The 24,810-nt window shown below is 42.6% G+C and overlaps 1 protein-coding gene across 1 annotated transcript; it reads right to left on the minus strand.

Moving 5' to 3' along the window:
* Positions 1–2,224: 2,224 nt before the first annotated feature.
* Positions 2,225–10,409, minus strand: LOC130037772 (IQ domain-containing protein F5-like). The gene is made up of 2 exons (XM_056129697.1): positions 10,373–10,409; positions 2,225–2,721 (listed from the first exon to the last, which is right to left on the minus strand). Exons 1-2 carry the CDS (start codon positions 10,407–10,409, stop codon positions 2,225–2,227), a joined length of 534 nt encoding a protein of 177 aa, XP_055985672.1.
* Positions 10,410–24,810: the final 14,401 nt, after the last annotated feature.

The following is a 24,810-nucleotide window of genomic DNA, read 5'->3' on the forward strand; positions in this document are numbered from 1 at the left end:
GAAACCTGAGTGCCCAGGAACAGATGACTGGTTAAAGAAACTTTGGTACATTCACACAATGGAGTACTATGTAGCTGTTAAAGAAACTTTGGTACAATTTACACAATGGAGTACTATGTTGCTGTTAGAAAAGACAAATCATGAAATTTACATACAAGTGGTACTACATGGAAAGTATCATGTTAAGCGAAATGACTCAAAAAGAAAGGGATAGACATAGAAAGATTGAATTCATCTGGGGAACATAAAGTAACAAAATAGGAGACTAACACCCAAGAATGGCCGAGATTAGTACCAGGAATTTTACTCCATGGCTTGGAGGCCAGCCACACATGCTAGGGGAAATGGGAGCTCAGATAGAGAAGGAAGCACCAAATAAAGGGTGTTGGGAGGATCCTCCCAGGATGGGAGAAGCATGCTGAAAGTAGACTATAGACCAAACATGATTGTCACCCATTGCCTCTTTTGCAAACCACAACATCCAATAAGAGAGAGAGAACAAAAAGGAATGCCCTGCACAGAGGCAAGGTGGGATGGGGGGGATGGGGGGTGGGAGGGATATTGGGATCCATGGTGGTGGGAAATGGGCACTGGTGGAGGGATGGGTATTTGATCATTGTATAATTGAAACCCAAGCACAAATATATGTAAGTTTATAACTGTACCTCATGGTGTCTCACTAATAAAAATTAAAAAAAAAAAAGAATCAATGTTTCTCCTCTTTTTTATGCAGAGCCCAGCAGCTTGCAGCAGAAAAGTGGACTATGCGTTAATCTATAGTACCATACCTCCCCGGAAGGGAAAGGGTGTTGGTCCCTTCTGCCTTTCCCCCACTCCCCCAGCAGCAAGGTGGCCGATGCCTCAGAGTTTATTGGAAAGCCAGGTATGAGCCGGTGGTGACAGGGCAACTGCAACCTCACAGGAAGGAGGGTGTTACCGGCTCATCCTTCACGCCCTACTGAGGTCACGAGTTGTCTCCCACAAGCAGCTCTCCAGCACGGCCATGGCTTCAGAGTCATAGAAACCAATCTTGTAATTATCTGGCTCTTGACAGAAATCCCTCCAGACTTAATAAGTAAAATATTAGAAATCCAAAATCACGCAGCCACTATCATGGCTGTGTGACATCATATGGTTCTCATAACCAGTTATAGAAAACAAATTATTTCACAATGCCTTTTCAGCAGTTCTGATTGTTGGGTGAAAACTCTAAACAATAATGGTGCATCTTTTGTCAAAATAATAAATGTAATCAAAGGAGATACAGAGTTAAGTGGAAATAATCTGCCCCACAGGCATTGGAAGGGGTAGGAGAGGGGGTATATTGGGGTTCTTGGTGGTGAAAAATAAGTACTGGTGAAGGGAAAGGTGTTTGATCATTGTATGATGAGACTTAAACCTGAAAGCTTTGTAACTTTTCCCACAGTGATTCAATAAATAAATTTAAAAAATTAAAATAAAGTATAAATAAATAAATAATAAAAATGAAGTCTTAGAAGTACAAAAAAAATCAATGTTTGAATTTTGCAAGACAAATGAAATTCTAAATATAGTGGTGATGGTAAGAGCTGCACAGCAATGGAATATACTTTTTGTTTATCTGCTTGGTTTTTGTTTTTGAATCACACCCAGCGATGCTCAGGACTTTCTCCTGACTCTGCACTAAGGAATTACTTTTGGCAGAGCTGAAAGACCATATGGGACTCAGAAGATCAAACTTGGGTTGGCCGCATGGAAGGTAAACACCCTACCACTGTGTTATATCTTCAGCCCCAGCAATAGAATATACTTACTGCCACTTGGCTGTTGTCTTAATAATTATTCAAGTGATAAATTTTACACATATATTTTTATCAATTTTTAAAATACAATTTTAAAAAGATTTTGAGAGGAAAAGATCAAACGTTAATACACAGTACTTCATAGTGCACAACAACAGGGGGTGTACCATTTACATAAACCACACTGTGGTGTCCCCTTGATTTAGTGAACTTAACAGTACTGCAACCCCAAGTCTGTCATGTGTGGCAGACACTGCCAACCAATCAAAGACCTTGGCTTATCTAGCACTGGGCTTCAAAATTCTTCTCCGTGATAAACACCAGACAACCCCTACTACCTCCTCAGAGTTGACTGAAGAGATGTCATCTACTTACTATCATTAACTCAATGACTTCCTTAAGACATCTGACAAAGAAAGGGGACACAAATATAACAGACCTGGTCATTCCTTTATTGGAAGAGATATGCATTGTTGTACTCTACAAGCCTGTGAGCCCAAAGAGATTTCCAGTTGAAATTTTAAATGACTTCCTTTGAGGTCATAGTGGCCACTGATAAAGCCACGAGTATGACAACTATGCCAACGCCAATACACCTGGATAATTCGAACAGCATGAAGCAAACGGCAGTAACGAAGCCGGATGCGCCACATGCGGAACCAGGCCTGTATTCTGACAACTGCCCATTCATTCTGTGTATAGACCTCTATAGCTGCTCGCCGTCTTTTTTCCAAAGTCTTTGCACACCTTTTCTTCCACCAGCATTGAATAATACATGCCCTTAGTGCTGCATGCAGAAGGGTCCGGCGCACCAGGTTGCCCCGCCACCAGGCTTGAATGAACACAGCTGCTTCCTTCTTTGACTTAAAGGTCTTACGTTCTTTTTTCTGTTCTTCATCCTTTGACTTAAAGTTCTTATGTTCTTTCTGTTGTTCTGGGCCTTACAAGAGAAAACAGGGAACATTTAGGAAAGCTCATGAATTTCTGTTTCAAGGTGAGCCAGAAATGGGCTCTGATAGCGTCTATCAACAACCATCCCTTTCTTTGACATCCAGAATTGCTGAGGACAAAAATCTCAATCTAGGAGGTCAAGTAGTTTCTTGCTTCAGCTAATCTCTGGTTAATGGACATGGACACATCATCTTCCCCCTTTGAGTCTCAGGGTCTCCATCTGTAAAATGAAGGTATACTTCACTTGCAACCTCATTCAATTTTCCATGAATGTGGTTGATGAGTCTAGGCAAGAAAACTATATTCTAGAGGTGAAAGAGATACAAATTCTTCCAGACTCTCACAGCCTAACTGAGATCAATGTCTCTTCAGAATCTCCCACCTTCTGCTGAGAAGTAAAATCATTCTCCCCTACCCCTGTAGCTCCCAGACCCATGTGGTCTGGGTTCACATTAGCCTCCCTTTTTGGCACAATTTACATGTTAGACAGATCCACATCTCCTAACCTAAGAAGAGAAAGACAGTCAAGAATGAACAGACAATCTCTATTCATTCAAGCCCTGTGTATGGTGACCACTCATCCTGGTTTTCTTGGCACACCCTGGATTAGTACCTGTTGTCCTAGCCCTACTTCCCACTAATTCACTGAACTCATCTATCTTTAGACAATAAATAACATAGTACAATCTTTCTTTCTATCTCTCCATGGGAATGCAAGGGCCAGAGAGAACAGTCAAGAATCTCCCCAACACAACAGAACCTGGATCCAGCTACTGATGGATAGATGAGGAGGGTAGGGAGTAGGAGTACTAGGGTCACTTCTTCCTTCCTTTGCACCCTCAAGCTCTATCAATGTGATTTCATAATATTTAACTATTAGGTTTTATGACCATCTGTAATCAAAGTTTAAAGGAAAAAAATGGCAGAAAGTAAGCTCTCACCACACTAAGTTCCAAATCAACCACACATTCAACTTTCTATATTTTACTGGGACCTCAGAATAGAGATCTTCAGTTAATTATAAAAATGTACTGACTTCCCAGAAACTCAGGTGTATAAAACCTGACAAAACATGAACTTCCCAAGACTCGGGGTAGGTGACCAAATCCCCTCAGGTCTGACTCCTCAGGTCTGCCTCTATTAAATTACCCATAGTTAGGAGCTAGATGGTGCCATCATTCTCAGGTCTGTTCTCCAGCTGCACTCTGGAGAAAAGAGTCAAAGGAGGATGCTGAGCTATGATGTCACAAGGGAACCTATTACTCAGGCACCAGGACGGTGACCCCCAGTGGAGCCCCTTCTAAAGAATATATTAGGGCCAGGAGCGATAGTACAGCAGGTAGTGCGTTTGCCCTGCACACAGCCAACCCAGGTTGGATCCCCAGCATCCCATAGGTCCCAAGCACCACCAGGAGTAATTCCTGAGTGCAGAGCCAGGAGTAACCCCTGAGCATCACTGGGTGTGACCCAAAAAGAAAAAAAAAGAATACATTTAAAAAGTCTTTCTTTTTTTCTTTATGGGAATACCTCTTTTTTGTTTGTTTTATTTTGGGGCCACACCCTACTTTGCTTGGGGTTTTATTCCTAAGAGATTAGGGGGACAATCTGAGGTGCTCAGTATCGAACCCGGGTCAGCCACATGCAAGGCTTACCCACTATACTATCTCTCTGGCCCAAGATATGATTTGTTCTGAGAAATATACCGGTTAGAAGATTTTATCATTGAGTGAACATCAAAAAGTTTAATTACACAAATCTAAACAGTACTTCCCAGTGATTTTGTATTGTTTTTGTCTTTTGGGGTTTTTTGATGGCGGTGGTGGCAGCGGTGGTGGTAGGGCTTTGTGTTTTATTTTGTTCGCGGCCCAGGAATCAAACCCAGAGCTTGGTCATATGAAGCAAGTGTTCTTCCTCTAAGCCAGGTGCCCAATGATTTTTAAATCACTGGTCCACAAGTTTCCTGTTGGCTCATGAAAAAGTTTTAGCTGCTTGCCTGACAGAGGTTTTCAAACTTTTCACTTCCTGGGACTAGTGCATCTAATAGCCTACTATAGGGGCCAGAGCAATAGGACAGTGGGGAGGGTATTAGCCTTGAACACAGCCAACCCGGGTTTGATCCTCAGCATCCCACAGGGTTCCCTGAGCACCCCCAGTAGTAATTTCTGAGTGCAGAGCCAGGAGTAACCCCTGAGCATCACTGGATGTGAACAAAAAAAAAATATCCTGGAGCCAGAGAAATGGCTCAAAGGACTGAGCACATACTTTACATGCAAGAGGTTCAGGTTCAATACCTGGCACCACAAGGTCTCCCAAGAACCACTGGGAGCAACCCCTGCACACAGACCCAGGAGTAACCCCTGAGTACCGCCAGGTATGGCCCAAAAAAAAAAATCTACATCAGATCTAATATAGACCCCTGGGACCACCTCTGTACATGTGTCTCATCATAGTCCAAAAGACCATTATACATGACTCACTTGATCACTTGATCCCCCCTTATTCATCGAATTACTCGAGCGGGTGCCAGTAATGTCTCCATTCATCCCTGTTGCATGCTAGCGTAGCCCAATGGCATCTGTTCGTTCTAGGACCATGCAGAGCCTCAAACCGATCATTCAGGGTCTTGACGAAGAAGTCTGACCATCTTGTAGGTGGGCGTCCAAGCGATCTTTTGACATCCCGTGGAATCCAGTCAGTAATGGCTCTAGTCCAGCGGTTGTCTGTAAACCTCATTATGTGTCCAGCCCATCTGATTTTTGATGCCTTGGCAAATGAGACAGTGTCCCTGATTCTTGAGCGTTGACGGAGATCAGAACTCCAGATTCTATCTCTCATTTGAGTGAATCGTGATATTCCAAGCATAGCTCTTTTGATTCCTCTTTGAGAGACCCAAATAGCGTTCTCATCCTGTTTTCGTAGGGCCCAGGTCTCTGAGGCATATGTTAATGCAGGAAGAACAGTGGAATCGAAGAGATGTGCTCGTAGCTGGAGGTTCTTTGTCCTCTTAGTTATTTCTTCAATGCTCTTGAAGGCATTCCAAGCCGCTCTCTTCCTCCTGCGCAACTCAGGTGCCAGGTCATTCATCATGTTGATTTCTTGACCTAGGTATATATAACTGTTGCATTCGGAGATGGTGGTTCCATTGAGAGTGAATGGAGCGTCCGGAACGAGGCTGTTTCTCATAAACATTGTCTTCGTAAGATTCAGCTGTAGTCCGACCTTTCCACACTCACAGTCGAAGTCGGTCAGCATTTGTCCCCCTTGGCTGATGTTTGGTGTTATTAGAACGATGTCATCAGCAAAGCGGAGGTGGTATAGTTGCCAACCATCTATCTTCACTCCCATTCTTTCACATTCCAGTCGTCTCATGATGTTCTAGAGGGTGGCACTGAAGAGTTTTGGTGAAATGGTATCACCCTGCCAAACCCCTCTCTTGACATGGATGATTACTTCTTTGTAGAATGGTAAGATCCTGGTAGTGAATCCATAATAGAGCTCACGAAGGATCCTGATGTATTGAGTTTGTACACCCTGATTGGCTAGGGCTTCTATGACCACTTTCGTCTCAACAAAATCAAAGGCCTTCTTTAAATCGATGAATGTTAGACAGAGCGGCATCTTGAACTCCTGAGAAACCTCAATGAGCTGAGTAATCGTGTGGATATGGTCGATGGTACTGAATCCTTTTCGGAATCCGGCTTGTTCACATGGTTGTCCTTCATCTAGTGTTCTGCTAATCCTATTCAGGATGACTCGAGTGAACAGTTTGTAGATGACAGACAATAGGCAGATTGGGTGATAGTTGCCAATGTCGTGGATGTCTCCCTTCTTGTATAGTAGTACAGTCCTGCTGGTTTTCCACTGGGATGAAACCTTGCATTCAGACAGGTAGCATGTGAAGAGCCGAGCCAGTGTGTTGAGGAGTACTGATGGTAAGTTTTTCAGATGTTCAGGTCTGATCTTGTCTGGGCCAGGTGCTCTTTGTTTCTTTACCGACGAGATGGCATGTTGGATTTCGGAAGGGAGGACATTGGGAATGACATATCCATCATGCGGAATGTGGTATGTGGGCAAGTGGACATGGCTATTAAAGAGATCTGAGTAGAAGTCATGAATAATCTTCTCCACTGCCCTTCTGGAAGATGTGATAGATCCATCAGGTATACATTATAAAACTAAATAATCTATAATATTCCTAACAAGATAGCAACAAATGATAAAACTTAGAAAATTGGGGGCCTTCCAAATCAGTGCTCAGGGATCCTGGGGGCCTAGCAACAGATGCTCAGTTAACCAGGACAGTAGATTCAATGCTAGGACCCAAGGATGCAGTAGTCATAGGCCTCCACAGTTATACCTGGGACTACTCATGGTCAATTTAGTGAGGAATTGAACCGGGCTCCCAAGTTTACCAAAAATGTGCCTGTGAATCCTGTGTGTCTCCATAGCCCTTAACTAAAAACTTTAAATTGAGTATCACAACACCTGAAAAGGTTTTCACAAAAATAATAATTAATACTGCTCTCACAGGAAATTCGGAGAGCCCGGCAAGCTACCGAGAGTATTCGATATGCCAGACACAGTAACAACAAAGTCTCCAATGGAGACGTTACTGGGCCCGCTCAAGCAAATCGACGATCAACGGGAGGGCCTTATTATTATAATAACTAATAAAATGGCAAACATTTTCTACTTCAATAGTTTCTTTAACTGCTAATGGCCTTAAATAATTAGTAAAAGGCAAGAAGTGGCAGTACGCATCAGAAACAAAATCTGATGCTGGGGTGATAGTACAGTGAGTGGGGTTTTGCCTTGTACATGGCTGACCCAGGTTCAATCCCCGGCATCCCATGTGGTCTCCCAAGCACCACCAGGAGTAATTCCTGAGTGTATAGCCAGGAGTAACCCCTGAGCATCACTGGATGTGAACAAAAAAAAATATCCTGGAGCCAGAGAAATAGCTCAAAGGACTGAGCACATGCTTTGCATGCAAGAGGTTCAGGTTCAATACCTGGCACCACAGGTCTCCCAAGCAACACTGGGAGCGACCCTTGCTCACAGACCCAAGGGTAGCCCCTGAGCACCACCAGGTATGGACCCAAAGCAAAATCAAAAAAAATTTTTTTTAATTTTTGCATTACCAGGGTTTGATTCTGGCTTCACATATGTAGACAAGTATTGTACCACTGAAGATCCCTGACCCTAAACACCAAATTTTTGTTGCCTATAGGAAATACATCTTCATTTTCAAAATAGATACAGGGTTAAAATTAAAAGCTGGAGGAAAGAAAAGAAAAGAAATAATAAAACAAAAGAAAAGTTGAAAAAACAATCCTACAAGTAAATGAAACCTTTTAAAAGGCAGACACAACTATATTTATACTAAATAACACAAATTTCCTGCTGAAAAAAATGTAATGAGAATGAATAGCATATTATTCATAATATTTAGGGCTCATTACAATAAGACATTGCACTTTTTGGTACAAAAGCATTAAATGAAAAAGTATCAACTATGTTATTTCTATTACTAGAAAGAGTAACATCCATACAATCAATAATGGTAGGAATTTTAACACTACACCTACAACTGTAGACATACCAACTAAACAGTGCATAGAAAGAAATAACATCCTTAAATAATAATCTAGAATAAGTAAAATTAATAGGCATTTATAAAATATTTCGCCCTAGGGCCAGAAAGATAGGCACAGGGAGAAGGCACTTGCTTTATATAAAGTCAATCCCAGTTCAACTTGTGGCCTCCCTTTTGGTCCAAAAAAATCATTTTTTTCACTCCACCTCTTTTTATTTGGTGGGGGGTGATCTTGGGGCACACCAGGGCTTACTCCTGAATCTATGCTCAAGGATCACTACTGGCAGTGTTTTGAGAATGATATACAGTTATAGATATCAAACTAAGGATCTGCCTCGTGCAAAGCAAGTGACTTTATACCCATTACTATCCTTCCAGCCCTGATGTCTTTTTCAAGGGTCCACAGAAGTTTTTCAAGGGTAGACAATATTCCAGGACACAAAACATGCATTAGCAAACTTACAAGGATTGAAATCATCTCAAATATTTTTTCTGATTATATGACTATAAAATTGTACCTCAAATAAAGAAACGAAATCAGAAAACTTCAAACATGTGGAGACTAAACAATATGCCTCTTGGTGCCAGTGATTCCTGAGCCAGGGATTAAGCCTTGTGCACCCTTGAGTGTGGCTGCCCAACAAGCAAGACCAAAAAACAAACCAAAAAAAAAAGAGTGTTTGTTGAAGAAATTGAGCAAACACTAATTCACTTCAATCTGAATTAGAATCTACACTACGATAAAACTGGTGAAATATGGAGAACATAGATTTCACTAAACAAGTTTACAAAGTTTATAGAAGCATTAAGCCCTTAAAGCCCTTGGTTATCTGTCATTCATCATCAGATACTTTGTGGGAAATATTTGGATCATGTTACCAACCAGTCCTGTTAACAGTAAATTTCAGGCACCTAATGACCTGCCCATCATCAGATTCATAAACTTTTAGCAATAAAAGCTGAGTATTCTAGGGGCTGGAGCAATAGTACAGTGGGTAGGGAGTTTGCCTTGCACTCGGCTGAGCCGGGTTCGATCTCCGGCATCCCATATGGTCTCCCGAGCACCGCCAGGAGTAATTTCTGAGTGCAGAGTCAGGAGTAACCCCTGAGCATTGCTGGGTGTGACCCAAAAACTTAAAAAAAAAGCTGAGTATTCTAACTCATTCATACACATACAACAATCTGCCTTGGTTGACAGTGACTGGTTTACTGAAGACTATTAAGTACTGGCTTAAAATTAAACTTTTTCTGAAAAGAGGAAGAACAGGAGGGCAGAGAGATAGTATAACCGGTAGGACACTTACTTGCCCTGTAGGCGGTCACCCCAGGTTTGATCCGGGCATCCTAAATATGATCCTCAAGTGTGCATGGCCCCCAAAAGATAAAATAATTTTTTTTCTGAAAAGATGTAAAACAACCTTAACTGATGATCAGACCTTGAAGGATTTTTCTCTAGGATCCTGAGAGTGGGAAGTAAAGAATGAAAGTGCCCTGGCTGCTGGGATGGACCTGGGCGCCTGCCTCAGTTTCTCCTGACCAAGGGCCCGCGGGGCAGGCAGGGAAGAGCTCCTACCACAGGAGCGCTGGAGCAACAGGTCCGCGAGAAACTGGGTATGACCCTCCCCGAGACGCCCCCTTCCCTTGCCCATTCACCATGGCCACCGCTCCAGCCCATGTGCCCAGGTCACCTTTTTTTTGGGGGGGGGGGGAAGGGCCTCACACCTGGCAGCGCACAGGGGTTAGTCCTGGCTCATGCACTCAGGAATTACTCTTGGTGGTGCTTGGGGGACCATATGGGATGCTGGGAATTGAACCCTGGTCAGCAGTTTGCAAAGGCAAACGCCCTACCCGCTGTGCTATCGCTCCAGCCCAGGTCACATTTCCGACCCATGGTTCTGACTCGGAGTGTTTGCTAGGTGTGGTCCCGCTGATCGCTGCTTATCAGGAGCAGGACAAAGTGGAAACGCTCCAACATACAAGGGCAGGGACCACGGACCTGCTCTGGGCCTCCTAGGGCTTGAACTTTCATGTGCAGAGCCCAGACCTGTGGCCACGGGAGTGACAAGCTTGGACACAACCATGCCCATTTGGCCCCTTGCCTGCGGATCCCGTGCTGGGGACCTAGGCTTAGGCCACCACCAGCTTAGGCTTAGGCCACCACCAGCGCCTGTCCAACCTTTCCCTCATTCTCTTTTTGTGTGTGAGCTAGGAGCAAGAAGTGGCCGTGTGATGCTTTCTGCCAAGTCGTAGAGCAACGTTTTTGTCAGCTGCATACTCAAAGGCCTGGCGGGCTCAGCTTCTGAAACCAGGAAGAACCACCTCCCATACCCTGGAAGGACTTGCAGGCAGCACCATGGACCATAATGAGTTAGATCACAGCTTTCTCCCCACAGAAGAATATAGGTGCGGAGAAAGTTTTGAAGCTTTTGATGTATCTGAGGCGGGGCCTCCAAACTGTTCCCACTGTCATTCTGTCCACTTCCAGGTGGGACTGCCTCTCTCTCCCAGACATTGGGAGTTCCACCCTCAGCAACAGTGCAATGTCAGGAAGTTACTGCTCACCCTTGAGGCATCTTTCCCACCAGAGTGGTCACAGTGACAGCCAGGACCCAGACCTTCGTGCCAGAACCAGGCATCTGTCCTTTGGAGTCCAGGCCTTCTCCAAGCAAGAGGATTTGGAGAGCTGGAGGGGCCACCATGCCAAGCCTTACTTGCTCTCAACCTGCTGTGACTTTGAATATAAAGGCAAACGTGCCTGGAGCTAAGGGAAACAGATGCCTTCATCACAACTTGACAAGACTTTCAGACACTGACATTCAGGTTTTGAGAGGCAGGCTGTCACTAGTACCTCAGACTTTAGGGACTCTCCAACTTGGTTTTTTTTTTTAACAATAATAGAATTAGTTTATATTTATCTGTAAATGTTATTAAATATTAGTTGAAACTGTTTAAGGGGCTGGAGAGAGAGTACAGTGGATAAGGTGCTTACCTTATATGCAGCTGACCCAGGTTCTATCCCTGGCACCCCATACAGTCCCCCAGGCCCACCAGGAATAATCTCTGAGCACAGAGACAGGAGTAAACAGTGAGTATCATTGGGTGTGGCCACAAAACTAGAAAAAATAAAATGTTTTTAGTAATCAATCTCCAGGGGCTGGAGAGATAATACAGTGGGTAGGGTGCTTTACTGGCACTTCACCAAATCAGGTTTGATCCCCAGGTTCCCTTATGATCCCCTAAGCACTGCCAGGTGTGATTCCTAAGTGCAGAGCAGGAGTAAGCTCTGAGCATTGCTGGGTGTGGCCAAAAATAAAAACTAAAAACAAAAGTACACACATACGTATATATATATATATATATATATATATATATATACATATATATATATTTGGGTTTTTTTTAATCAATCTAAGAAGAGATGCCAAGCGGATGAAACTTCTAGGTACACCAATCTTTGGACTGAAAAGTCTGGGGCCTTCTCTGAGTGAATGTGAGCCGTCTCCCCCCACCCCTGTACAGTCGGAAGCCTCAGAAACTTCACCCACACCCCACCACCTCCGGCATATAAACAGTCTAGTTTCACGATGTCATGATTAATCTTGGAAGAGACACCAAGCCAATGAAACTCCCAGGCACACCCATCTTTGGGCTGTATAGTCCCAGTTCTATAGCTGCTAGAGCATGCAGCCACATGTGCAGCTGTGTGATACCTTCAAATTTCATAATGCTGACAACCCTGTAGAAGCACAGCAAAATAGATGGGAAAGTAGCATAGAAGCCCACCAAACTCCGTAAGCAATAACAATAATGCAGAAGGTTCATCTAGCAACACACAGCTCAGCAAATCCTCAGACAATGACTTTAATAACACCAGTGTGTGAAATAACAATTTTCACAAATTTTCTTTTGCTGAAGTATTTTTTTGATAATTCCATTTACCATTTTGTAGTAACAAGCAATATAAAATAGATTATTTTGCGCCTGCTAAGGAAGCAGGCTTAGGGGTTGGGTAGGATGCTGGAGACAATAGTGAAGGGCAAGTCACACTGCTGGTGGGATTGGTGTTCGAATATTGAATGTCAGAAACAACTGTATTACAAACAACTTTGTAACAACAGTGTTCACATTTTTTAATTTTAGTTAAGTAAATAAAATAATGAAATTGCATTGTATAGATGGGCCTGGAGCGATAGCACAGAGGGTAGGGCGTTTGCCTTGCACGCAGCCAACATGGCCAACCCGAGTTCGATTCCTCCGCCCCTCTCGGAGAGCCCAGCAAGCTACCGAGAGTATCTCGCCTGCACGGCAAAGCCTGGCAAGCTACCCGTGATGTATTGGATATGCCAAACACAGTAACAAGTCTCACGATGGAGACATTACTGGGTCCGCTCGAGAAAATCAATGAAAAATGGGAGGACCGTGACCATAATTGTATAGATAACTTTGAGGATAATTTACATATTTTCCATATTGAGCTTGCCAATCCATGAGCATGACTTGTTTCTGCACTAATTTAGATTTTCTTTGGTATCTTTCATTAAGTTTATGTAGTTTTCCATATGCAGATTCTGTTCATTTTTCCCTTCCATTTTTGTTGTGGTACCATGATTTACAACACTGTTGACAGTGTCATGCATCCATCATTTCAACACCAGAGTGCATCCTAAAAGTTTTAAAATGTTAAGAATTTCACTGTATAAAAGCTATTATAATTCTATTGAAATTATAATTTTTAAGTATTTTATTTTCCAGTAAATTTTTGTTAATATATAGAAATATAACTAGTAGCTATCGGATGACAATTTTTTGCATCCCTATTCAACATTCACAGTTCTAGAAGATTTGAGGTTTTATCTTAAGCTTCCTTGGAAATTCCCCTATAGATAATCATGTTGTAAAAAAAATTAGGGTGTTCAGCAATACCACTTCTGTGAATTTACCTTGGGGGCCCAAGAACACACAGCAGAAACACTGTGTGCACTCCTATGTTCATTGCAGTACTATTCACCATAGCCAGAATCTGGAAACAACCTGAGTTCTCAAGAACAAATGAATGGATAAAGAAACTATGGCACATCTACACAATGAAATACTATGCAGCTGTTAGAGAAAATGAAGTCATGAAATTTGCTTGTAAACGGATGGACATGGAAAATATCATGCTGAGTGAAATGAGTCAGAAGGAGAGGGACAGAAACAGAATGACTGCATTCATGTGTGGTATATAAACAGTATATAGTAAAAAACTAATATTCATGGCTAGGGAAAACAGGAGTTAGGAGGACTGGTCAATGGTTGGAACTAACCACAAGTGTGTGGGGCTGAGGGTAGGTAAGATAGAAAAGAGACCAGTATGACAATAATAGCTGGGAATGATAGTAGGGATCATGCTGGACAAGATCTGAGGGTTAAAAGTAGATAAAGGGGTATTCTCAATTTCAGTATCAATATTGCATACCACAATACCCAAAAGGAGAGAGAGAGAGAGAGAGAGAGAGAGAAAAGCATCTGCCAAAGAGGCAAGCAGGGAATGGGGGTGGGGGTGATGGGAGGGAACCTGGGGACACTGGCGCTGGGAAATGTATACTGGTGGAGGAACGGGTGTTGGAATACTGTATAATTAAAATTCAAGCATGAACAGCTTTGTAAGGGTCTATCTCACAATGATTCAATAAAGAAGTTTTTTAAAACTTAGTGTGCCATTAAATTAATATTTTTCCAATCTTTGTATCTTTATTTCTATTTGTTTATTTCCTTACATCTGATCTTTGTTTTTTTATTTTATTTTTATAAAGTTGTTCACGATTATTTATTACATTCAATGATTCAAATGATTTATTGCATTCAATATTCCAACGCCAATCCACCACCATTACACCATCCCACCACCATTATTTCCAATTTTCCCAACCGTCACCCAAACCTGTCCCAATAGCAGGCCTTATTTTGTATTGCTTGTTATAAATAATTCTCTAAAAATGATCAAAAAAGACTTTCTTAAAAGAAAGTGTATGAACGATGGACTGAGAATAGAAGTGAATCACACATAGACACAGAGAACCAAGTCATACACCTGGAAACTACACAATGGAATACTATGTAGCTGTTAGAAAAGATGAAGTCATGAATTTTATGTACAAGTGGTACCACATGGAAAGTATCATGCTAAGCGAAATGAGTCAGAAAGAGAGGGATAGACATAGAAAGATTGCATTCATCTGGGGAACATAAAGTAACAAAATAGGAGACTAACACCAAAGAATAGCCGAGATAAGCAGGAGGTTTACTCCATGGCTTGGAGGCCAGCCGCACACTCTAGGGGTAAAGGCAGCTCAGATAGAGAAGGGAGCACCAGATAAAGGGTGTTGGAAGGATCCTCCCAGGATGGGAGATCCGTGCTGAGGGTGGACTGTGGACCGAACATGATTGTCACTCAATGCCTCTGTTGCAAACCACAGCACCCAAAAGGAGAGAGAGAACAAAAGGAAATGCCCTGCCACAGAGGCAGGGTGGGATGGGGGGAATGGAGGGTGGGAGGGATACTGGGATCAGTGGTGGTGGAGAATGGGCACTGGTGGAGGGATGGGTGTTCGATCATTGTATAACTGAAACCCAAGCACAAAAATTTGTAAGTCTACAACTGTACCTCATGGTGTTTCACTAATAAAAATTTTTTTCAAAAAGTGTGTGAAGATTATGTATCTCTCTCTGAAGCATTAAGTCCCTGTATAAGAGATTACTAACATCTTGATACAGGTGAAACCTTCTGAGCTAATATTTTCTTAATCGGGATTGGTTGCCTTCTACTTTACAAGCCATCCAATGTCGTGTGCTACTCCTGGAATATCAGTGGTGTAGCGTATGAGAAGTCACTCCAGGAATTCTAAAATTTTAAATGGTGTAATAAGCTGGAGTTAAATTTTTAACTGGATGATGACTTTGGGGTCAAGAAGCTTCTCTGCAGCTTGTTGATCTCTTCCAAGATTTATTTATAAATATCTGGATCATGGCCAGTTAATGAGCTTATATGGCATCAGAGGCAGTTCGTGGGTTTGACTGCCAGGCTCCCAGAAAAACAGGGAGTTTCAGGGAGGTCACCCTTCCCCAGCTCCGTGGGAGCCTGGAGATTTCTTATGTCCAATTTTTGTATCTTAATGCTCTAATATTGGTGGGAGAGAATGTTCTTGCCTTGTTCTGAATCTTGATGAAAAACATTCTTTCTTTCACCATTTAATAAATATTATAATAAAATATTTTCTTTTATTTATATTAGCTGAAGATTTTTGTTTTTTTTTTTTTTTTTTTGCTTTTTGGGCCACACCCTGCGATGCTCAGGGGTTACTCCTGGCTTTGCACTCAGGAAATACTCCTGGTGGTGCTCAGCAGACCATATGGGGTGCTGGGAATTGAACCTGGGCCGGCCACGTGCAAGGCAAATGCCCTACCCACTGTGCTATCACTCCAGGCCCTAGCTGAAGTATTTTTAATAAAATATTTTTATTTTAATAAAATATTAGCTGAAGTATTTTTTGTAGGTAACCTTTTTAAGGTGTAACAAGTTTTCATCTAGTCCTGATTTATAATTTTTACTATATTGTAAATATTTGCCATATTTTTACCAAATTTTTACTATATTGGATAAATATTTTGTTAAATTCTATTTATGCACACGTGTGTGACATTGCAGGTTTTCTTGTTTGTTTGTTTGTTTGTTTTTCGCTTTTTTGGGGGGGCCACACCGGCAATGCACAGGGGTTACTCCTCGCTCTGCACTCAGGAATTACTCCTGGCAGTGCTCGGGGGACTATATGGGATGCTGGGAATCGAACCTAAACCCTGCAGTTTTTTATCTGGCTCTACACTCAGGAATTACTCCTGGCGGTGCTCAGGTGACCATTATGGGAATCAAACCCAGGTCGGCCTCATGCAAGGCAAACACCCTACCCACTGTGCTATCACTACTGCCCCATGATTAGTTTTCAATACTGAAACTCTGTTCCTGAAGTGGTTCCCACTTGGTCATGATGGAGTTGGAGGTGAGATAATATTACACACTTTGTATATATTAGGTGCTGCTAAATTAGATTCCCTAATTTGGGGGATGTTTTTGTTTTGTTTTGGGGCCACATACAACAGTGGTCTAGGTTTATTCCTGGCTCTGTGCTTAGGAATCATTTGTGGTAGTGCCAGGGGGACCAAACCAGGTACCAGTTATCAAATCTGGATCTGTCACAAGCAAGGCAAGGGACTTACATTATACTATCTTTCTGGTCCCTGATTTCCTAATATTTTTTTGGTGATTTTCATTTCTATTTCATGAGATATATTAGTCTGTGTAATCTATTATTAGACTGCCTTTCTCTGGTTTTGCTATCAGGGTAATATTGACCTTATAAATTGAATTGGAAAGTGTCCTCTCCTCTTTTCTAGGGACTATATAGAATTTGGTGCAATTTATAAAATATTTGCCAGAATTTGATGATAAAAACAACTGTAAAGTTTTAGACTACAAATTAAGGTATTTAGATAACTATGTGATGAAACAGCCCAACTTCACAACTGATCTCAGAAGAGATGCAGGCCAAACAGATGAAACTCATGGGAGTTGTATCTGAGTTTTGGATACCCAATTGCGGAGAGACCAAGTCCACACACGATAGTGCAAAAGCAAAGGAACTTTATTGCTAGCTCAAGCTAGGGTCCAAGTCTCATCCAACGCAGTCGAGTCTCGACAAGGACCCCGACTCCAAATCACAAGCAGTTTATATAGGGTGCAAAGTTAAGGGCAGTTCATAATCTGGTCTACTTTTAGCATTGGCCCTATTATAACAGCGGTCAGCAATTTGACAATAGTTTCCTCAGTAACAGTTAGTAACAGTTTCTAAGGGGGGTAAAGTGACCCCTCACGACCCGCCAGACCCAACTGTCCCATTCCTTATCTAGTCAAATTACTCAACTGGGAGTTTACCAGAAACTGCAAGTTATGTTTCTGGGAAACAGAAACTCAGGCCTAGTCGAAATGAGCTGTAGCCTCACAATGGGTATACTGGCCTTGGGCTGGAAAACACTGGGGCACCCTCAGGAGGGTACAAGCAGAGTCCCCAGCTTGCTGGAGCCCTGGGAGCCATACCCACCCCCCACAGCTGCAGCCACACACAAGGCCCAACTTCACTGCTTCACGAGTAACCTCAGGTAAGACACCGAGATGAAACTCCCAGGTACACCGATTCTCAAGCTCTCCCAAATTCCACAATACCACAGGTCAGTAGGAGCACAGCAAGTTAGATGGGAAAGTAGCAAAGAAGCCCACTAGGCTCAATAAGCCAAAACACAGAAGATTCAGCCAGCAACAAACAGCTCAGTAAATCCTCAGACAAGGAATTCAAAGACCTCATTGTGAGATATAACAAATTTCATGAACTTTCTTTCACTGTACTATTTTTTGGTTTGTTTGTTTTGTTTTGGGGCCACATCCCGCAATGCTCAAGGGTTACTCCTAGCTCTGCACTCAGGAATTTCTCCTGGCGGTGCTTGGGGGATTGTGCCTGGGCCTGCTATGCACAAGGCAAACACCTTACCCCCAATACTATCACTCCAGCCCCACACTATAGTGTTTTTGATAATTCCACTTGCCATTTCATTGTAATAAGCAATATAAAATAAATTATTTTGAACATCCCAAGAGGGCAGGCTTGTTAAGACAATTAGTGGAGGATGGAATTGGTGTTGGAACATTGGATGCCTGAAACAGCTGTACTATGAACAACTTTGTAAACCATGGCAGTGATTAAATAAAGTAACTGAAAATAAATAACATGGGATGATTCATATTGTTTCATCTTACACAAGTTTTGATAGATTTTGTTTTAAAGAATTGATGTATTTCATCAGAGTTGTTGAATTAATGTATGTGTCGTTATATTTCCTTTGTCAACTAGGATAAACCATTTCTGCACTTTGAACAAAAGGAAGAACTTAATCCTTGTGGGCTTCTCATAATGTACCCAGGACAAATAAAACTGCAGCTTCACAGCACTGCCAGCCCCCTCACCTATGGGCTGTGAGCACTGAAAGGGCTTGTCAGCTGAAAAAGAAAAAGAACTTGAATTATTTCAGAGTTTTCAGAGCTATTCTGAGGAATGTGAGTGTGTCAGCTTCTTCCCCTTTAAACACAGAACAGTAGGTTTATAAGCATTTTGAAAGAGGGACTAGAAGATAAATTTACATTTGAAATAGTTTAAGAAGAAACAAAGCACTTATTTGGTAGACCTCTGGCAATTCTAACACCTAAGCTAATTGTGGTGCTGTAAGAAGTATTCAAGGCATAAACACATGCAATCCTTGGGCTAAGAATCTCACATTAGAATACTGTATTTTCAGGGATCATTTCTATAGTTCATTACTAAGGAAGTTTCTCTGTGTACAGCAGTGTTTTTCAACCAAAGGGCCATATCACCCCTATACATCCCCAGGATTTTCCAAGGGACCACAGGAAAAAAGGAGGTGGGGGTCATGGCACAAGACTAGGGAGCAGTTGTGGGGAGGCAGGTGGAGGGTGTCAGGCATAGGAAGGAAACAAGATCGGAAGGGAAGGGGGTTGAGGAACACTGGTGTAGAATACCTGAAACCCCTTGAAGAAGGTATAGCATTCGCCCTTGGCTATAAAGTCTGGTCTAGGTATTGCTTCTGCAATGGCCTTTTCCCATTAATTATAGTTCTCTCTTCTTTTGGGAAATTAAGAGGAAGAGGATGTAGTTGGATCAGTTTTTATTATTTTAATAGCATTTATTGCCAGAGCCAAAGTACAGTGGGTAGGGCATTTGCCTTGCACATGGCTGACCCAAGTTCTATCCCAGGCATCCCATATGGTCTCCCATGTACCACCAGGAGTAATTCCTGAGTGCAGAAAGAGTAACCCCTGAGCATCACCAGGTGTGACCCAAAAATTTTTTTGAAAAAATTTATAAAATGTTAAAAGAACACTAGGGGCTGGAGAGATTGTACAGTGGGGGTCGGGTATTTTTTGTTGTTTGCTAGGTTATTTTTCTTTTCTTTTCTTTTCTTTTCTTTTGTCTTGGGGTCAAGCCTAGCAGTGTTCAGGGCTTGCTTCTGACTCTGTGCTGTGATTGCTCCTGGAGATGCAGTGATGGAAATCAAAGCCAGTTTGGCCATGTGCAAAGTAAGCACCTTACCTGCTGTGCTCTCTCGCCAGCCCAGTTTTATCTTTTTTATGATATTGTACAATGTTATGTGGAATCTTATGCAGTTGAATCACTGTGTAAAGCCTTTAGGTAGTTGAAGGAAGAAAAGTAAGACACATATAATAGTCATAATATGTGCCTGTCACTGTAAGATTTATTTATTGCCCTTTCCATGATGACATTGGACCGATAATATCCATTTCTCACAACTGTCACAATTTCAACGAAAGATGTCATATTGGGAATTTTTCATTCATTTCTTCTGCTGGAAAATTGAACAAATCAGTAATGATGTAGGGAGTCAGGCAGAACTCCTGGCAGAAAATTTCAGGGAGAGACAAAAAGCTATAAAACAGGACCCAGACAACTTCACTGGGATGCCTCAGACAGGGGCAGGCATCATCCCTCTACCTGCCCTCTAAGAACTTTAGCCAACTTTCAGAACCAAATGAGAAGTGCAGGTACACGGGTTCAGTGACGGCAAACTCCAGACCTCAAGGGATAGGGGATGGGCCAGTCCTTCCCATCCCAACGTCCCCATGGGACCCTGGGAGTCACACCCACAAACTGTCTTCCAGTTGCTACTTAAGCTTCTTAAGGGCCATGATCCAGAGACACACAAAGGACTCTCCGAACCAAGCCGCTCACTGCTGAGATTTCGCCAGACCGTAAGTAAAGTAAAGTAATTACCTAAAATTTTAGAATTATTTCAGAAGCACTGTGCACCATCTTATGCTATTCATAACAAGTGATATAAAAGAGATATGGGGGAGACCGTCTGCCATAGAGGCAGGGGGATGCTGGAATGGGGGGAAATGTTGGGGACTTTGGTGGTGGAAAATGTGAACTGGTAGAGGTTAGGTGATGAATAATTGTATGACTGAAATTCAAACAGGAAAGCTTTGTAACTGCATCTCACAGTGATTTAAAAAAATAATAATAATATAAAAAATGATGAAATTAACATTCTGAATTTAAAAAAAGGTAATGTGGAGTTCATGCCCAATTCAATCAGCTTAATCAATGGCTGGATAGCAGTACAGTAGCAACAAAGTCTCCAGTGGAGACGTTACTCCTACATTAAAAAAAAAAAAAAAAAAAACAGGGCCCAGAGAGATAGTACAGCAGGTAGGGCATTTGCTTTGGCTTTGTGTAAGTCCCACACAATTTCAACACCCTATATGGTTTCCCGAGCACTACCAGGAGAAAGCCCTGAGCACTGCCAAATGTGGCCAAAAAAACAAACAAAAAAAAATAAGTAAGTACTTTTTTTCCAGGTCCAGGAATGTGTTTCAGTGGTGGAGCACTTGTCTTGCAAGTTCTCATTCCTGGCTCTACCCCACTACCCTGGGGATCACTACCCTGGGGATGACTGCTAAGTGTGATCTCCAGGGCCATGAGCATGTAACCCCTGACACAGCACAATGAAGCATGCAACCTCCAGTGAGCACTGCATTGTATGTGACCCCCCCAACCACTACAAGCGTACAACCCCCAGACATCACAACAACAAAGGGTAAAGAAGAGGGGAAAACATCGTTCTTCTTGCCCTTACACTTGAGTGGCATTTTAGGTAGCATATTATTCAATGCTTACGTTTTTCTTTCAGAGCACTGGAGATTGCTCCATTTTTTTTCTTATCCCGAGAGTTGCCACTGAGAAAGATAATATCTATCTGATACTTATTCCTTGGTGAGTTGTTCTATTTTTTCTCTTTAGATGTTTAAATATTTTTCTCTTCATCGGTTCTGAAATTGTTCAGCAAGATGGAGCTCCATCTGTTTTCCTTCACCTTTTGAGGGCACTTGAGTCTTTTTGAGCTCTGAAAAACTCATTAATGCTGAGAATGTTCCTGCTTCCCATCCCCGTCCTGTCTTTCTCAGGAACACCAGTTCATCCATGACTGCAACTTCCGCATCAACATCCCACTCTTTTATGTCTTTTGGCCTTTTCATTTCTCTGCTCTTTTGCATTGCTTCCTAGAGGAGTCCTGGGACAGACTTTCCACTCCCTCATCTACCCTGCACATGCTCCCGCTAGTCACCCTACCTCTGAGCTTTTAATTTTGACAGTTTCTAAGATTCCCAGGTGGCTCTTTTTAACAACGGTTGGTCTTTTCATAACTAAACTGTTTTCTCCCATTCACTGATATAGTACATTTGCCTCCTTAATCCTTCCTTTGACCACCACATTTCTGATTTGAGTTTTGGGGGTGCTTTTATGTTTGGGGTTTTCTAATGCTTGTTAGATATTTCTCTTTATTCTGTGGTTTCCTCTTTTCTTGTTGATTAGTGTCATTGTCCTGGCAGAGGAACGGGCATGCAATGCAGTTTCTTGAAATAATTCAACGAGAGGATTATGGAAAAATTCCCTGACTCCAGCCTCACAACTTTTTAGGACTATCTTTGGGCCTTCCTAATTAAAGACTCCTGGTTTTATTTTAACTCCTGCTTCATAAATCCCACCCCCAGAGCTGCTGCCCCATTGCAATTTTGCTCTGAACGTGCTATTTTACAACTCTTTTCCCTCTTTTACATTTCACTTAGCCTCAAAATAGAGGTTCTGATATCCCATGCTCATCAGTCATGCTCCTGCTTCAACAGATGGGCTGTCGGCTCAGTGTCAGTGGGTGGTGTCCCGGGCACGGATCATCATGCACATGGGTGTCATATAGCACCAGACCCTGTTCACACCTGCCCCAAGCCAGGCACAGCTCCTCCCAGGAGACAGACCCTCTCTCACCAGCATATATACCTAAAGCACGACTAGAATATTGGCTGCTGCTCTTATAGGAACATTCCAGCCAGCTCCCACAGTAGCCCACCGCCCTTGGGTCCCTATATCATCTTCCTCCAAGCACATAGCACACTCTCCACTTTTGGATAAGAACAGTTTTAGAGCTTCAAATGTTTTCACAGTATTTTTCTATTTGCCTTGAATCTTTTGAAAAGTCTGCATAATTTCTGCCTACTGATATCCCCTTCAGGTAATATTTTTTAGGTAATATAAGGATTTCTTCAATGGACACCTATGAATTTGAGACTGTGCTCAAAGGTTTTGATCCACTTTCTCTTGGACACTTTCAGCATTTCCTTTGGGATGAGTGAAGCCGATTTTAGCCAGTGAACTGAATGATTTTCTGTGAGCTTGAACTCTCTTTTATTTTTTAATTTTATTTATGTAGTTCAAAAAACAGAAAAACAAAATCATTTTTCAAAAGTAAAAATCAAGCATATTTATAATATCAATATTTTTATATAAATTAATATTTACCATAATATCACTACATGATCCAGGTATACTGTGTCTTAAGTGGACATGACTCTTTCAAAGACTGGCAGGATTACTCTGTGGACTGACACTAGCAGTCCACAGACCAGGAATTGAAAACCACTGACCGTGACCCCAATCCAAGAGAGTAACAGAAAGATCAAAGGTTCCAGCTCTGAGGGCCAAGGGGAGAGCACAAAGGCTATAGTGCATATTTGCATGCAGAACGCCTAGCTTTGATCCCTGGCACTGCATGGAAGGAAGCATCAAAAGTCGAGCTGGATGCCATAACCCTGTGCCGCCAGACCCCATGCCAGGCTGTTTCACCCAGGGCGCCCCAGAAGGGAGCGGGTGAGACCCCTCCCCACCCCAAGGGATGCAACCCTGGCAGCCGAAAACTTCCACAACACAGCCACAACCATAATCACGGCCGCTCTCCACACACTCAGGCCAAGCATCACCCACAAATGCATCTATTCCTGGATGGCGTGGCACTTCAAACCACATACTCTACCCATACTCCAGGATTACTGCGCCACATTTGACAGGGGTCAAAGTAGGAGGCAACCAATCTTAGAGGGAAATACACATTTTGTTTACAGATATATATGTAAAAAACAAATAAGGCTCAACATTAAACATGTTAATGATTTCTTACAGAAGGGCTTAATGGTCCCTGGGTTAAATACAACAATCCTCACACTCTTTCTTCTAAGGATAGTTTTTTCTAGCATTCTCAGTGGATTTTCATAACAAGCAATACATTATTTCGGTTCTGCTTTGGGGCAAGGATTGGTGTTCGGAATGGAAACATCCGAAATATGGTGGTGGGAAGGTGTAATGGTGGGATTGGTGTTTGAATATTAAATATAATCAAATACTGTGAACTACTTTATACAATTAAAAAATTTAAAACTTTTTTTATAAATGTCGAGCTGGAGCAGCCCCAGAGCTCTAGATGTGGCCCAAAAACTATTCAAAAAAAGTTCCCATCTCTGCCATGACAGCCCTGGAGAGACTGTAGAGAGTGAGCAGGAGACATGGAGGCACCTCCTGACGCCTCCTCCACCTGACACTCAGCAGAGTGCTTTTGCCCACGTCTGTGCCTAAGGCCCTCCACCAGGTATGGAGAACCAGTCCTTGCTTCCACTTGGGTGTGAAGGGTGAGTGACAAAAGTTTGATGTGGGAGAGAATAAAGGTGAGCTCTGCGTCCCAACAGCTTCCAGTTTGAGTCTCAGATTATGACTTGGAAGTTAAGTATGAGGCAACACAGGTGTCCCCCATCCCCCTTGATCAGGGCACCAGGATTCCAGACCTAGGATTGGGTGGGCTCCTCTCAATCGAATGGGAACAAGGCCTGAGCTACCAAACCTACACAGCTGAATTCCTGGCAATTGCCATGAATTGGAGAAAAAAAGAAAAGCCTGCCCCCCACACACAATGTTTCTATTACATAAACACAAGCTTGGAATCCTGCATCTGTGTGCATGTGCCTCTGTATTCATGTGTCAGTGCATGTGTGCCTCTGTGTGCATGTCTGCATGTATGTGCCTGCGTCTGCGCATTTGTGCATCTACGTGTGTGCATCCGCTCATGTACCTGTGTGCACGACTACAGGTGCTCACATGCGTGTGTGCACGCATGTCTGCACGTGTGTGCATTTGCACATGTGGCTGTCTGTGTGTGCATCTGTATGTGCGTGCATCTACATATGTATATGTGTATGTGTGAGTCTGCATGTGTGCATCTGGTCTGTGGACAGAGACCAAACTGGAAGGATGGTGCCCCATGATTTGGTCTTCATAGCAAGAAAGTTATTGCTCTAATTTTTCTACCTCTGGCAGACATTGGTATCTGTGTATAACGTTTGCTTCCTCAGGACAAGGGTTCAGAATCCTCCTGCTCTGCCCCTGATAACTGCTCACAGAGCTTGCTTAGAAGATCGAAGTATCTACCATGCTTGCTCTGGCTACCTGGAGCAGATCAGGGAGAAACGAGGGAAAGACCAGT

Source organism: Sorex fumeus, unplaced genomic scaffold (assembly GCF_029834395.1).
Source record: "Sorex fumeus unplaced genomic scaffold, SorFum_2.1 ptg000072l, whole genome shotgun sequence".
NCBI classification, from domain to species: domain Eukaryota; kingdom Metazoa; phylum Chordata; class Mammalia; order Eulipotyphla; family Soricidae; genus Sorex; species Sorex fumeus.

Excerpts from the sequence above, each read along its gene's own strand:
- LOC130037772 (XM_056129697.1), bottom strand. The coding sequence starts at position 10,409 with ATGGTTGTGTCCAAGCTTGTCACTCCCGTGGCCACAG. Across the intron at positions 2,722-10,372 it reads TGTCACTCCCGTGGCCACAG|GCCCAGAACAACAGAAAGAA; the intron begins GTCTGGGCTCTG and ends TTCTCTTGTAAG.